Here is a 15211-nt window from a genome sequence, read left to right on the forward strand (position 1 = left end):
CTTTCTGCTGAATGCATCTGTAAAATGTTTAAAACTATTGACAGTTAGGGTTATCAATCAATCAATCAATCAATCAATCAATCAATCAATCAATTATCATCAATTCAAAAATGATTTCATGGATGGTAGAGATGCCTTACAGTGTGCTGTGAGCTGCTCATTTATTGTGTAGGTTTTATAAGAGCATGTTGCAAGGACGTACGCATAGTAGCTTGCAAAGATGCCATCAGGATGTTGTTGTGTGTGCCAAGATCTTATTGTGCCTGTCATATACAATATGTGTCAGCATAAATGTACCTACACGTCAGGCAGTGATAAGTGCTAAATATCTTATCACTGCCTGACAGAACTGATGCACTGCTGTGACTTGAGACATGACGGTCGATGGCTTCTACTTTATGTGACATGTATTGTCGTGTTGTTGTGTGTTCATCATAGAAATCCTCACTTTTGAGAAGCTGAAACCAGAGAATGTTTGGCATTGTTCCTTAATAAAGGACTTAAATGAAGATCACAATTGCTGTAGATTAATTTTCCGAATTTTTGTCGATTGTCGTTTTGTCAGCTAATTGTTTCAGCCCAACAGACAACACATAAATTATATATCATACTATGATATATAATGTATGTGTTGTCTGTTTGTAGTAAAAGTAGTCAGAAGCAAACATACTAGTACTAAAAAAGTTTCTAAAAAAAAGCACACTTAATCAAGCCCCTAAACAAAAGGTAAAATCCCAAGAATGCAGAACAATAGTCTTGCTTTCAATAAGAATTCTGGGGCTGCAGTCAGCAGAGAAGATTGAGGTTTGGGGATCACTGTGACCTTCTCAGTGGCCTGAGAGTGTGTTGGCATGGCATGACTGATGCAGATTATCATAGCTGGAGAAAGCCAATTACTCTGGTCATCACGGCACCCTCAGGGCCCTTCTCAGTGGAATGAAATGCATTACAGAATTCTCTGTGCATCCTTCTGGCAGCGTTTTGTATTTCCTCTATGCTGATCCACCCAGTTTAAGTGTTAATAGCGCAGTCAATGGGACCCTCCCGTGCCTCAGAGCCCTCTTTGGCTCGGATGAGCTTCTGCTTCACAAAGCAGGGAGGTCGTGCCTCTTGGAGAAGGGGATGAATTACATTCTCCTCTGTTTGTCTTCTCTCTCTGTTCAAGACAAAGTCCTTTTATTTCGGCAGCTTTCAGTCAGTGTCCTTGAATGACTACATAATGAAAAAGTCGGGTTGCATAGTTGTGGTGTAAGACACGTCATTTTTATGTAACAGAACAAACAGCTGATCAGACCTTTGTTATTCTTTATTTTTGTTTTCCAAAACAGATTTGCTACAAGACCAGAGAAGCTGAGATCACACACGACAACGCTGCATCTCTAGCATGTACAAAGACTACAGATCAAGCCGAGTCACCGGTAAGAGGCCTGTGCAACTAAAGGTCTTATTTTGTATCTATCTCAGAAGATCTTCGTATTTTTAGTAAAGACTTAACCTCTGAATCTTCCGCTCTCTTTCCTGGATTGTAATCAGTTATTTTTGCCATGTTCACTTTGGTTTCTTTTTGTGCAGACATCCAATCTACCACGTCCTCTCAGTTATAGTGTCAAGGCTTCTGATTCAAAGTGTTAATCTCTTTCAAGCACACACATATGATTCATACGGGACTCTGACATGGGGAGCAGTGTGACACACAGCATGGCTGTAGACTCTTGTTATCGCGTCTCCAGTTTGGCTGTTACTCCCATGTTTTGCCTTTTTACTGTCACTGCATGTAACTACGTGCACCATACTGAATAAAGGGATAATAGTAATGATTAAATGGACAATTAGCTGTTAGCTGTAATCATGTTCAGAGAAACTGCAATACATAGGTTATTCAATATTCATGACATTAGGCATGGCATTAATATGTCTCTGTGAGCTGTTATTGTATTTTCTGAAACAATAGGATCCTACAGTACATTGTTCGAGAACAGAAATTGAACCGAGTAAGAAACTGACAGATTGCTTAAGAGAGAGGAAAGAGGGGGGGAATGAAAAGCGCCTCTCTTGCTGGGCTTTGGCCGATGAGTGTGTCCTTTCCCATTACTCTCACACAGGGCAATATGCAGGTCAGTCAGGTGATAATGAATGCTCTGTCTGATACTTGGCCTTTCTCCCTCCCTCCTGCTTGTCTGGTCTGCTCTCTCTGTTGTATCCTCTCTCCTTCTTCACCCTTTTACACTGCAGAGTTTCCAACAGTATCTAGTATATTTGCCTTTAGTGTGTTTTTATCTATCTCCTACACCATGTTCAGTAATGAGCAGTTTAAAGGTGTCTCAGGTCAGTTTGTGAGACAACGAAGGTGTCACGTTTTCCATCTCTTTCATCATTACTTAAACACTGATTTAAGGCCAATGTCTATTCAATTTCGAACCTAATTTTATAAGGTTTATATTTAGAGCATTTGCTTTAGTCTCCAAAGTACAGACAGGATTGAATGAACTAATCAAATTCTGTGCACACCAACTGTATGTCTGCAACAAGAAGGGATGTAATAATGCATTCAGCCAACGCTTTCCTAAAATACGTGGTTCTGGGTTCAAGGTTTGATATGCTGGTGACATTTCTAGTAAACTAATGTTTTTTTCTTCTGATGTTAAGAATAAACAGTTTGCTATGTGTAGCATCAAATAACTGATGACAGTCTGTCAAAACTAGACAATGGTTTCTTTCATGTTAAGAGATGGGCAGTGGCAGTATTTACAAAGAGTCTTTTGATCAAATATGATTGAAATACTACTTGACTGGAGATTATTAAAGCTTTTATCCATAAAAAAAAATCATGTCATATTTGCATTCATGTTTTTATGGATAAAAAAAGCTTTAATAATTTTAACAAAATGTCACATTCGGTATCAGCAATTTATGACAAAGCAATGTTTTGTGCAAAAATAGCTTTTTTTTCCCATTTTTGTGGGGATTTGCACATGACTTTTGTGTTACTAATAGGGCCAAAAGTTTGAAGGAGACTTCTTTTCTACCCACAATCAACAAAAATGTCTCTGCTGTCTAAAAGACTAAAAAATATTTCACAGTGACTATTTTGGCATCTTCTTTGACCCACGTTAACAGTCACTGTTCATCTAGTAGTATTTCATTATTACATTCATCAGAAGAGAGATGTCCAATGCTATGACTAATACTTGGCAAAACGTATTTGACATTTTCAAGATTTCAAGCAAGGCTCTCTTACTCTCAGGATTTAGAGGTATTTTTATATCTGCAGGTATAGGTCAGCATGTAATTTAGCAGATGAACGGATATGTGGAAATATGTGCAAAAGTTGTTCTTAAAACTAAGAGGGGATCAAATTTTCACTTTCCAAACTCATTTTTTATTCCTCATTCTTGAGTCTTTTCTGTTGACCTCTTGGTGTGAGCTAGAAGTCTGGCTACAAGACTGTCTTACTGGTAATGTTGACTTGGGGCCAGCAAAGTTTGATGTGTGTGTAAGGCTGATGGCACATTTGGTGCCAGGAGTCCCAATCAGCTTGTTGCACAACACAGCTGCCAACATGCAGCACAGTTCCCACTGCTCCTTGCTCTCATAAACGGCTTTTGCTTGTATCAGCTGACTTGCAGCATTTTAATGCATTGTGGGAACGTGGTAGAACAAACAAACACGATTTGTCATCACCTCTCCTTGTGGCTATATTGGTGGCAATGCATGAGTGCTGTTTGAGTCAAGTGATTCTCTGGCTGTGAATTATGACAGGGCAGCGAGTGCTGTTAACAACATTTCAGCAATGCAGAGGGGTTAACAGTTGTTTTGGACTCTGTTTGAGACTCATTTCCATCAATATTCATGCTGAGGGAAAATTCTCTAGTAATAGGCCTGGCCTCCTTTTGACTAATCCGGTTTCCAGAACAGATGCTGCCGTCACCAAGGCGCCGAATAGTTACTCCCTCGTCTCACATGAAAACTATGGCAAACATGGTTCTGCATCTCAAAACACATTGGATCCAGTTACTTTTTATGGTGTCTTGTTACTCCTCCGCAACTCATTAAATCCATCCAAGTAGGGATACACCAGTATGTGAACTGGGACACTGTGAAGCTCACTTAATGAGGTGTGACTTAAGCTGGGGAGTCACCTCAACCTTTCCTGTCCAGATGATCATCTGGTAACAGTCAGTCGGGGCAGGGATGCGAGGTAAGGAAGAGAAGAAGGGATAGGTAATTAGAAAGGGAAGGATTAAGGAAGATAGAGGTCAAAGATAACCAGCAAGAACCCAAAAGACAGAGATGTCCCCCATCCTCAGGGCATATTCTTGCGCTGGCTGTCTTCCTCCATAGAGGGCAGTGGAGTTAATGACATTTTTCACTCGTGCCTACGCTACAAACACACCATTCATTGATCTCAAAATGGAAGACACCAAATACTACTGCAGGCACTTTTAACTGATATGCTTTCAACTGAGCATAACCTTTTTAAAATATCATCCTCTCTCTCCCTCTCTGAAGGCGTCGTGGAGAAGCTACCTGAACCCTTTTGTTTGATTGGAAAGGGCATATTGATACAGCATGGCACACTCTTACCAAGTTAAAATAGGGCTGTGTGATTTGGCAAATTACTCGATAGAGACAAATAGTGCCATCATCTCACAGGACAGATATCATAAATGTGGTTTAGTGAAAAGGGAAATATTGACTGAAACGAGTGCTAGTTATGAAGAAGGCTATGCCTCTCAGAGCCCTTGTTAAAATGTTACTATATTTGTCGATGAGGCCCAGCTCCCGTTTAATATGCAGTAATTGAATTTGAATAATTTATTATATGAGATATTTCCCTGTTAACTAAACAGTTGCATTGAGCAGGAGCTTAGATTTAACTGGGCCGACCATTCTATACATTTCTGCTTTAATATATAAAACGAAGATGAGCTGGTTGATATGAGCACATGGTTTATGGAACATGTTTGCATCAGTGAAGTCTTCTCGCTTGCTTTTTTATTTTTAAGAAATGGTGAAATCTTCCAGCCAGAATAACTTATTTCACCTCTTTTTTTTTTAAGTCAGGCAGTTTATTTGACTAAAGAGGGGTGTAATGTCATTAAACACACACATTCTTTTCTCATACGAAACCATAAAAGCAAACCAAGGCTGCTTTCATCTGCTGGGGCACAGAGTCAAATTTGATTTGAATGTTTTGCTACACTAAGCAGGCCACAAAAAGAACATTATTGTTAAAAAAAAAATCAAGACATCAGACAAACATCATTCCCCAGGGACACTGAAATTGAATGAGTGCATGCACTGGCTGTTACTCATTACTACTGGCTGACAGGGATAATTGAATTCTCCCTTGAAAAAATTCTGTTTATTTCTCGTCCTTTCTCGTGAAAACGTGAATTGCTAAAAAGCAGTTGGTTGCTTTGCTTTTTTTAAATATCCCTATATGCAGAATGATAGATAAGTAACTCCTGGTTGATAATACTGTTTTTCTCTATCTGCTGATGTATCTCTAAAATTCGAGCTTGATGTGTGAATGTGTTGTGCTATTTATTTATTTTTTAAACCAACCCACTTCACGGAGCATGTGAAGTAGTGAATAATAAGCTTGTCCATCCAATATTTTTCAAAGGCTAGGCTGCAGTCCAAATGTGAGCGAAAGACAAGTCCCCTTATTATTGTGTCATGTTTCTGAAGTCTTTCAAAGGATCCTCATTGTAACTTAGTCTGAATAATACATTTTGGAGTTTTGGGTTAGTTGCCTAAAGATAGTTAAGTTTCATCTACAGGACAGTCTGTTTTGAAAGTGTGGGGATTTATATAAAACATTTGCAAGAACTATAACTGAAACAATAAGTCTGCATATAATAATAATAATAATTCAGTTGGAAGAGAAAAAAAGATCTTTGACAGTTGTTCTCGAGCCGCCTGGCAGTTTGTTCAATTGTACCTGCGGATGGAAGCTGTAATGTGGTATAATCTTTTAAGTCTTTTTATATTTGAGCTTAGTATGATCATTAAATGTATCCTAATCATCCTTCAACAGTGGCTGACTGTAAACATTCTGTTTTTATTGAGCAAACACTGTTGTTTTCCGAAGACAAAACCGGGTTTATTTCTCAATAAATCAAAGGTGTTTAGAGAGTCACAGTGTAGTATGTTACTGTCATAAAAGTATCAGTATCATCCCACCTTGTTTGTAGAATAATGTTCTCCTGACTTCACAGTGGACTGGGAATTGAGAGCAATTTGAGTTTTAGAGAAAAAAAGGGAATGGCACTCTGGCCTTTCCTAAACCATTTTATTTACTTTTGAAATTATTTTATGATGGCAGTGGAAACAGACGTATTGGTTGGGCAGAGGATACAATAATTTAATCCTGAAGATATTTTCTCCAAGGCATTTTAACCTGAACTACACAACCTCAATTTGAGCTTGTATGGATGCATGCTTGTGTGTATGTGCATGTTTGAATGCAGCGCTTGCCTTTGAAATCACAAAGCAGGGGCTGGCTCCACAGTAATGGTTGCCAGGTTGCCACTGGCAACCATATTGAGAAATTGGCAACCACTTTTTAAGTCTATGGTTGACAAACACACCGCTGCAGTGACTTCATGGAGCAACTTCATGGTTATTTTGGAGGCTGTAGTTTGTGGTGCCGTTACAAAAAAAGTGTTTCTAATATTGAGTCCACCACATTTATATAAATGATGGTAGAATCAATATTAGAAACATATCTCATCTCAATCAAAACCTCTCTAAAACATTTTCAACAAAAACATAATATTCATAAATGTGGAATTAATTGCAGGGCTGTTGTATTAGACTACATAAGTTGTAGCCAGGTGTATCTAATAAATTGGCAACTAATCTATGTATGCTGACCTATTCAAGTACATACACACTCATAATACATGGAACAATTACTTTATAGAAAAATCCTTTGAGTATCAAGTGAAATGTTCCCAAACTGAGCCCACTGCTATATCAACTTAAATAAATGGTACACCTGTTTGATATGCTGTTACCATTAGAAGTTGAACTGAATATTAAACATACAATATGTAATTTTCTGCCGCTATGGGTCTTCATAGGAGTCTTTCAATTGAAACACAGACCTTTTGGTGACGCCGTGAAGTTTTGTGGGATCATGGGAACTGTTGTCTTCGTTGTAAAACAACTACTATGGACGATGAGAATGCATCTGTGCAAGGACGAGTTTATGTTTTAAAGTTTTATAGACGTTACGTTTAGTAACGTTTATTCATGTCATGCCATTCTAATGAAATGGCCGCAGCCGTAAGTGTCGTTAGCACCTGGTGTGTGTGCCTTCTCCAGGGTTAGAACATAGTTGGAAACATTTGGGATAATAGAAGTACACAAAAAAAAATATACAACATGTCTGGTCGCTTTTAGACATTTTAATAAAGAAATATTACATATTATATCTTCAACATTGAACATGTGGGGCCAGTCTGAACCAGACTGAAGAGAGTTTACCAGATCAGGAATAAATGACTTAGCTGACCACTGCAGTGACTCAGTAGATATCATTCCTATGCACATTTTCTTTATGACTCTGTACACATCCCGTGTCTAATTATGGAAGTATAATAGTGTTTGCTCTGCTGTTTCCCATGTGTAATTAATCTTCCGGCTGTGTGTTGATCAAACCAAGACTGTATTCACACCCTGGGAAGCCTCAGTCATTTTTTAAACATATTTTCTGTTGACAGCACGAGCCAAAGATTATACAAATATAATGATGGATGCTTCTTTACAGTATCAGAATGGACACGCTGAGCCAATGTAGAAACCTGGCTGGATGCACGTACTATTTTCAAGTGCACACAGTCTATTAACAGCTCTTGAACAGACTACAGTTTTAACTAAATTAGTGTAATCCCACTGATTCTTAATAAATACCTTAATCACTTGCTACAACTTGGATAAGTAGTCTCGTACTGTATTTATTTTAAAACACACAGTGTATCTTGAGCCTCGGGGATGACAGGAATGCCTTTCATCACAGTCTAAGCATTGGTATTGAAATGATAATGCCTTTGCTTCTCCTCCTCCAACTGGCAAGCTACAGAATGACACCTTCTTTAAAGCACATCAGCTGTCAAAAGTTTTGGACAAATAACCTTCCTTTTTGGGGGCATTTATCGCTTGGATGCCCGCACCTCAGATAATGTCTTAACGCAAACTCGGAGGGGGGCATCTTTCCAAATTGTAGTTTATTTGGGATTCAACTCAGGAGTGGGTAACGTGTTAAGTGATTCCTCTTGTAGTGACTTTCCGTAAGGATAGATTGGCTGCAGCTCTCGATGGAAACGACATAAACCTCTTGACAGTTCACCAGTGCTTGAGCTCGCCTGACAGCAGATTTACAAAGAATACGAGCAGGAGTTTTGTTAGTTACTGTATTTCGCCCACCGAAACACAGCCTAAATAGTTCGCCTGCACGCTGCACGTATCTGAAGCGTACTAGTATTCTGCTTCAGTCGCGAACCGGGCACGTCGTGAGGGCGTGCTCGCCAGTCGTAGCTAAAAGGTCCCGCTTCGACTGCTGCTCTCATTGCAGTCCAGTCTGCCGAGCGGAGCGGACTGACTGAGGGACAAGCCCCGTCTCCATTCAAGGATTTTACTTTGTACACTTCGTCCTACAGAAGACGACCGACAAGAATCGCACCTCGCCTTCTGTGGACAATGTTTCTCTTGCAGTACACAGGTACATGTTTCAAGTTTTATTCTGCTCTCGCTGTTCCTTCATACGGTCTTTATGTTGACAGCGAAGATGTTATTTTCTGTACACACACACACACACACACACACACACACACACACACACACACACACACACACACACACACACACACACACACACACACACACACACACACACACACACACCCCGACTATCCGTACTTGTGTTGCTGCAGGCTATAGTGTATGACTGGACGTCAGATACCTCACGATTTGACATATTGCCACATTTGTGTCGCTCCTCTCTACGCTGTTTGATACAATGTATAACGGCAAGCTAAGATATTTTCTTGCTGTGCTTAGTCCGTAATTGTCGGGCGTATTCCAGTTGTTGAGACCGCATAAGAAGAGCTGTGCTGCCTCTCTCCTGTGTAGCAGGTTTTCGTGTGCCTCTGCACTTGATGTGTAATGGTGTGCTTTATGATGATAACTGATCAACAACAATTTCATGTACGCATTTTACACTTGCTTATCAGTACAATAGACACGAGCGGTAGCTATTATCTTGAATGACACACACCTATACTGCAGCTGTTTATGGATGAAGTTTTCAGAATAGATTTCATGCACGCTGACGCCGGATTACTGCAATTGAAATGCATATCTTTCACATGCTATTCAATCCGCTTTCTATGACATTTAGTCACATTGTAGTGGATAGGCCTATAATGCAGGGGCTTTTGACTTGTTTGCTGTTTATATATAAGTTGTTTGGTTTCTTTGCTGCGACGTTCATCTATTAAGATCCCCGTGTCATGTATTCCCGAATCGCCACAAAGCATAAATAGCTAGATTTAAATGGGACATTTTCTCACATAATCTAATAGGACGCCGTTTGAACTTGCACATTAACCTGCTTACTGTGCTTATTTCTGGTACGCTGTTTACCAGCTTCCTCTGTTTATAGTCATGGTAAATTTACCTCTGATGTCCCACAGCTTTTCAGTTGTTTATGTGTTCATAGCCTAATTGCTATACTTTCCTTTAGCTCATAAAAGCAATGACTTGTCAAAGATTAGTCTCATGGCAGTAGTTTGTCACCGCCTTGAGTATACTGACTAAAAAAATAAACTGCAACCAGTTTGTTTGCTTATCCCCCATCTCATCTGTTAGAACTTTACGAAACATTATATTCTTTATATACTTTTTAGAAGCAGACTGTGCAGTTGTCTAGCAGTAGTGTAGTACTAGGGTTTAATTCATTTTGTAATAAAGCTTATTAGAATAATTTCACAGTGCATGATTAATAATTCAGTGTTCAAAATATTGCATTTAGTCCTATAAAACAAGTAGTTTAGGATAAATAGGACATAATGACTTTGTGTTTCTTGTCCTCTGATTGGAAGGTTTTTGTTTCTCCGTTACACTGTTGTTTATCTTGCACAGACAGAACAGATCAGTTCCCTTCTCCTCTATTTTCTTTCTTTCCAGAGGCACAGACATGCTTTGAATCAAATTGAGGGAATGGGGGCGAGTGCTTCCCTATGACCACTGGGAGATAAAAAATGTCCATCAGGCCTTGTGACAGCCATTTACCTCCAAACTGCGCTAGTCCTCTCTTATCAATCGGCAGAGCATCCTTAGATTGCCTTTAATGGTGCAAGGGAGGGAGGGAGGCAGGCACTTTGCTTAGATCTGTCAGAGAGGAGAGATTTAAAGGTTGTACATGGAGTGCTTGAGAAGGAGCTTAAATATTTCAGCTCTCTTTGGCATAGGATGATAGTGCTGCAGACCAAATTAAGATGGAATACAGAGTGGACTGCAGTACAATACCAGGAGATTTGGCAGCTTTGAAAACTCAAATTTTTAATTGGTTGTTGCATGACGATTTGTGGAATTCTCATAGCAGTAGCTGTCGAGGGAAAACAAAAGTGACAAAGAAAAAGCTAAAACACAAAGTGAAAATATTTGTCAAATTTGGTGAAACCAGTTACCTCAATGAGCATAACTATGTGGAAATGTATTTCTGAGGAGAGACCCTTATAATTGGCAGTGGGTTATCTATTATCTCTGGAAACTGTACAGCTTTTGTGGTAGTTTAAAATATAACCCCATATATGATTCTCAGTTTGTCTTAAATAGCTGCCTTGACAAACTCTTCATTGCGGCTGTAAACCTGCTAGACAAAATTTACATAACAATGAAGTGCCTATTAATTTGGAAGTGAGCGTTATTGTCCAGGCTGAAAATAAAATGTGTGCGCTTACCAGCAGTGATTATTTGAATAAAGCTGCCTTGCAATCACAAGCACTTCACCTGAAAAGATAACACAGTTTGCTACCGTTTCATCCACCCTTGTTACAAACTCCCAGAGCTATTCACTGACTCAGCCTGCCAATCTGTATTCACCTGAGTGCTCAAAGCTGAGCTCACAGACAGGTAGGAAGCTCTTTAGTTTACTGACGAGGCAAGTTTTGCACATAAACTCAAAAATGCAAATTTGTAAAGATTTCGCAGTGTCTCGGTTGCTGTCTGTTAGGTAAACCAAGCTAGTCAGGGTTATATGCTCATACTAACACCATTGATATGCCAAAAGATAAGCGAAAGCTCGAAGAGCCTCCACAGCATTAATTTAATTTTTTCATTAGATTATAACAACACTGAAGTAGGAGTAGAATACACAACAGAAATTGTGTGGAAAACATTGTTCAAGTCTAGGAATGTTTTGCTTTTGGAAATAGTCACAAAACATTACCTGAGTGTTTCTATAAATTAGACGTTGGCCAAAACACACTGGGATGAAAGTCTGTATCTCCCAATGTTCAAGCAGTTTTTCAGTGCATTTAGATTGGGTCAAAGTAATACACTTAGTGGGGCAGATGTATGTACATTGAACGGCCACTGCTGCAGATTTTGCACATTTCCAGCTTGTATGTTTATATTTAATTCTAAAGATATTCCAATTATTAATTATTCAAATGTTGTTTTTTCAGAGCAGATACTAAAATACAGAATTACCCTACAGGATGATCAGTTAATCTACTAGAATTCCATAATTTGTCCAGTACTGACATTGGTGACCAGCTGAGTCCCTTATGGTAGTGTTTAACATCACTGCTTAAACGACGACTTGCCACAGACCTTGGACCTTTTGTGTGCTCGTGGCAAAGTGCCGTAAATGAATGCAATTCTCTGCTGAAACGCCAATGCATTTCCATGAAAGGATGTCCCTAGATGTCCCCTAATACAATTCCATAGCTGTCACCACAGTTAGAAGTGAATGTTCTTGAATCCTTCTCCCACCCCACTAAATGTAGTTATATATTGTTTGGCTTATGAAGTTGTGATAAACATGACTATGTCCTCCTGTGAGTTTTTCTATTTACAACTGTTAATGATGGATGAATGGGTAATGGATAATAGTAGGACAGAGATGAAGTTATGGTGAAATAATAACTGTCATCTACAGCCCATCTTTGTTTGATAATGAGTAAAGATGTAATGTGCTAGTGTGCGTTATCAAGGAACCTCTAAGAAAATAATGGAAAAGGAAGCTTTGTGTTTCTCCTTTCTCCACCGCTCAGAAGGAACTTGTTTTGGTGGAACATGTGTACTTTTAAAAGTTAGACAGATAGTCTAGCTAACTGTCTGGATTTACCTTGCAGAAATCTGAGAAAAGGTTAACGACAGTCCTGATAAATCGACCAGAGTTTAAAATGCCAACACAAAGGAAGCCCAAGGCAACGGATATCTGGCCTAAATGAGTGAAATCCGGCAGGTTGTTCCAGCGGCAATGGAGCAATCCCGGAAGTGGAACATCAAGGATGTAGACCACAGTGATCCATACTCCTGGACTACACCGTGGAAAACACTGTTTTATCCTCAACTCTCCGTCACGAAACAACATCCATTCATTGCTTTACAAAGCTCCCAATGGGGAAAACTGTGTCAATGCTTCTTCACACACTTTTTACAGGATGCTTGGCTGCTTTTGTCAAGTTATCCCCCTTCACGTGGTGCTATCTCTCCAGTACACCCTCTGTTCAGGCTGATATTTAAGACTGTTTGTGTAATAACGATTGTTTCATTGCCTCACCACTCATCCTAAATCTCGGTGGCAGCCTAATGTAGGGTAATGATCGTTGTTTATTTCTGTGTCTAATGCTCACTTGTATGTGCCCTCCAGATACCCCATTTGACTTGGTCTAATTGTTCAGCTTTTGAAACACAACAGCAGCATTAAAATGAGGCTATTTAAGCCTCATTTTAATCAATTCAATCATCAATCATAATTAGTTGTTTAGGTTGAAGACAAGTATATTAGCTTGTGTGGAAGATCCCTGTGAGGATCAGCAGTGTTGGCAGCAGCAGTTGAACCTGCCATCTGGTATTGAGTAGCTAAGAGGGCTTGGCAGCCTAAAGGCAACCAACTCTGGGGCTCCAACCATATCACCGACAGAGCCCTTCTTTTCTAATCACTTTCATGATAAGCAACCATGCTGGGAACTTTGAAATTAGCTGAGGACTCTGCAACAGCACGTTCAGGAGCTGCATGAAAGATGAAGTGAGCCATCAGCCTTATTCTGCATTTGCTGTATATGAACGGTGTGTGTGCGATGGGATTGTGGCTGCAGTGCTGCTGTGTTAAACCCTGCTGACAGTTCCTTTGAGCAGATGAGAAAAGAGAAGTAGATTGAAGAAGCTGGATTATGCTGTTCACCAGGGAGTTGCTGTACAACATTTCCACATTTTCAGATCTACTCTAAAAAACATATGAAAGCCCACGTATGTTGGAGTAGGGTAAAACACACATTGGGGGCATGTATTCAACATTTGACTCCAACTATCTGCCATGCTTAACAAAAAGATTCTAAAAAGAAGAATTTATGTATCTTGCTTAATGCGAGTAAGCAGCCTCTTTTCTGGAACCGCTTGTGCGACCGACACAAGTCCACAGCGGTCTGCGGCATGTACGTCTGAGCCTGTCTCCACCGCATACACCTGCAAGGTCGTCAGCTGTGGGTCTGCCTGGCATACTCTGTGTGTAGGAGAGCCGATTTAAAGGACAATTCCGGCGCAAAATGAACCTAGGGGTTAATATCAGATGTGTACCCACTCGATCGCTCTCTGGGACATGTTTTCATGCTAATCCAATGTGTTTGTAGCTTGACGCTAGGGTCCCTAAATGTTAACCGAAGCATTGAGAACATTGTAAGTGTACAGACTCATTATGCTACTGTTGAAGTGTGGTGATATTTTGAGCCTTTTTAGTGGTATAATAAGCAATTTGTTTTTACTTTCCCTGTGCCCTGAATACTAGCATTGTAAGCTAATCAGCGGTCCGCGCTAGCTTGTTTTCAAGCTACAAACCCATTCGATTAGTATGAAAACATGTCCCAGAGAGTGATCGAGTGGGTACACATCTGTTATTAACCCCTAGGTTCGTTTTGTGCCGGAATTGTCCTTTAACCCGCCAGTCCTCATCAAAATTCTTATTGTCGGTTAAACAATTAATTAACATCCTTACTGTAGATAAATGTGAAAAATGTCCATCACAGTATCCTAAAGCACAAGGCGCCATAATCTAATATCTTATTTTCTTCAACAAACTGTCCAAAATATTCAATTTACTACAATGTAAGACCAAGAAAATTGGTATATATAGATATCCTATGACCTGGTTGTCAGTCTTGACTGTCAAACCTTTGCAACTCAAAAGTGAAAGACATCCTGACTAACCGGCAGTACTTGTGCTTGTGTTTTAGTAATGAGGGAATTCACAGCTGTCACGTTAATGTGCAGACATACACATAGCTATATCTCCTTGACTGTCCCACTACAGTGTACTGAGGGATGGAAGAGGACAACTCTCTGGGTGAAACAATCATAGAAATATTGCACCTACTTGGCAATGTGACATTCCCGAGAGACAGAATGAACCTCAGTTTGTTTTTACGGTGACATTTTTTCCCTCTTACCAGCAGTGCCAAGAGAAGCAACTGAAAGTAGCACAACATGTGGCATGATAGATCACCAGATGAATGTGGGACACTACTGCTGTAACTCTCTGAAGTTACATGTACCTGTGTCCACTGCTGCCTCAGAGATTGTATTACAATAAAAGCTCTGCCTTAGCACTAGATGATAAATAGAGCCACTAAATCTTACTTTTATGTATGGGTTGCATTGTGTTATGTGGTTTTCTTTTTTAAATATCATAAGAATCAGCTTTACATACACTGTGGATTTATTTTTGAGGAACCGAAATTTATTGCAGGAATTTCTGTGACATTTATTACACTTTTGTTGCTATGAATATATGGCTGTGTAGGAGTTGACCCTCTCGAAATCTGTTCTTCACCCCATTGATATGTTGAACATTCCCCCCCCCATAGAGAGAATAGAGAAAGCTGAGACTGTGGTTCAGTGGGTTGGACCAGAGAGCAGGGGTGTTCATAGTGATTGCTTGTCTAGAAAGCAGCCATCACTCTACTGTAATAGAGAC

At 39.7% G+C, this 15211-nt stretch overlaps 1 protein-coding gene across 7 annotated transcripts in view; it reads left to right on the top strand.

Moving 5' to 3' along the window:
- The window catches only part of LOC116052427 (ecto-NOX disulfide-thiol exchanger 2), a 178233-nt gene that overhangs the window by 40253 nt on the left and 122769 nt on the right, over positions 1-15211 (top strand). For 3 of the 7 annotated variants that reach the window (XM_031303137.2, XM_031303134.2, XM_036001418.1), the window contains one exon: positions 1329-1418. The exons of 2 other annotated variants lie outside the window; for them this stretch is intronic. In XM_031303137.2, the coding sequence (XP_031158997.1) occupies positions 1385-1418 (34 nt within the window). In that variant the 5' untranslated portion in view covers positions 1329-1384. Of the gene's footprint in view, positions 1-1328; positions 1419-8258; positions 8732-15211 lie in introns of those variants that run through there. 2 more of the 7 variants (XM_031303135.2, XM_031303138.2) reach the window with 1 other exon arrangement.

Source organism: Sander lucioperca, chromosome 1, assembly GCF_008315115.2.
Source record: "Sander lucioperca isolate FBNREF2018 chromosome 1, SLUC_FBN_1.2, whole genome shotgun sequence".
NCBI classification, from domain to species: Eukaryota; Metazoa; Chordata; class Actinopteri; order Perciformes; family Percidae; genus Sander; species Sander lucioperca.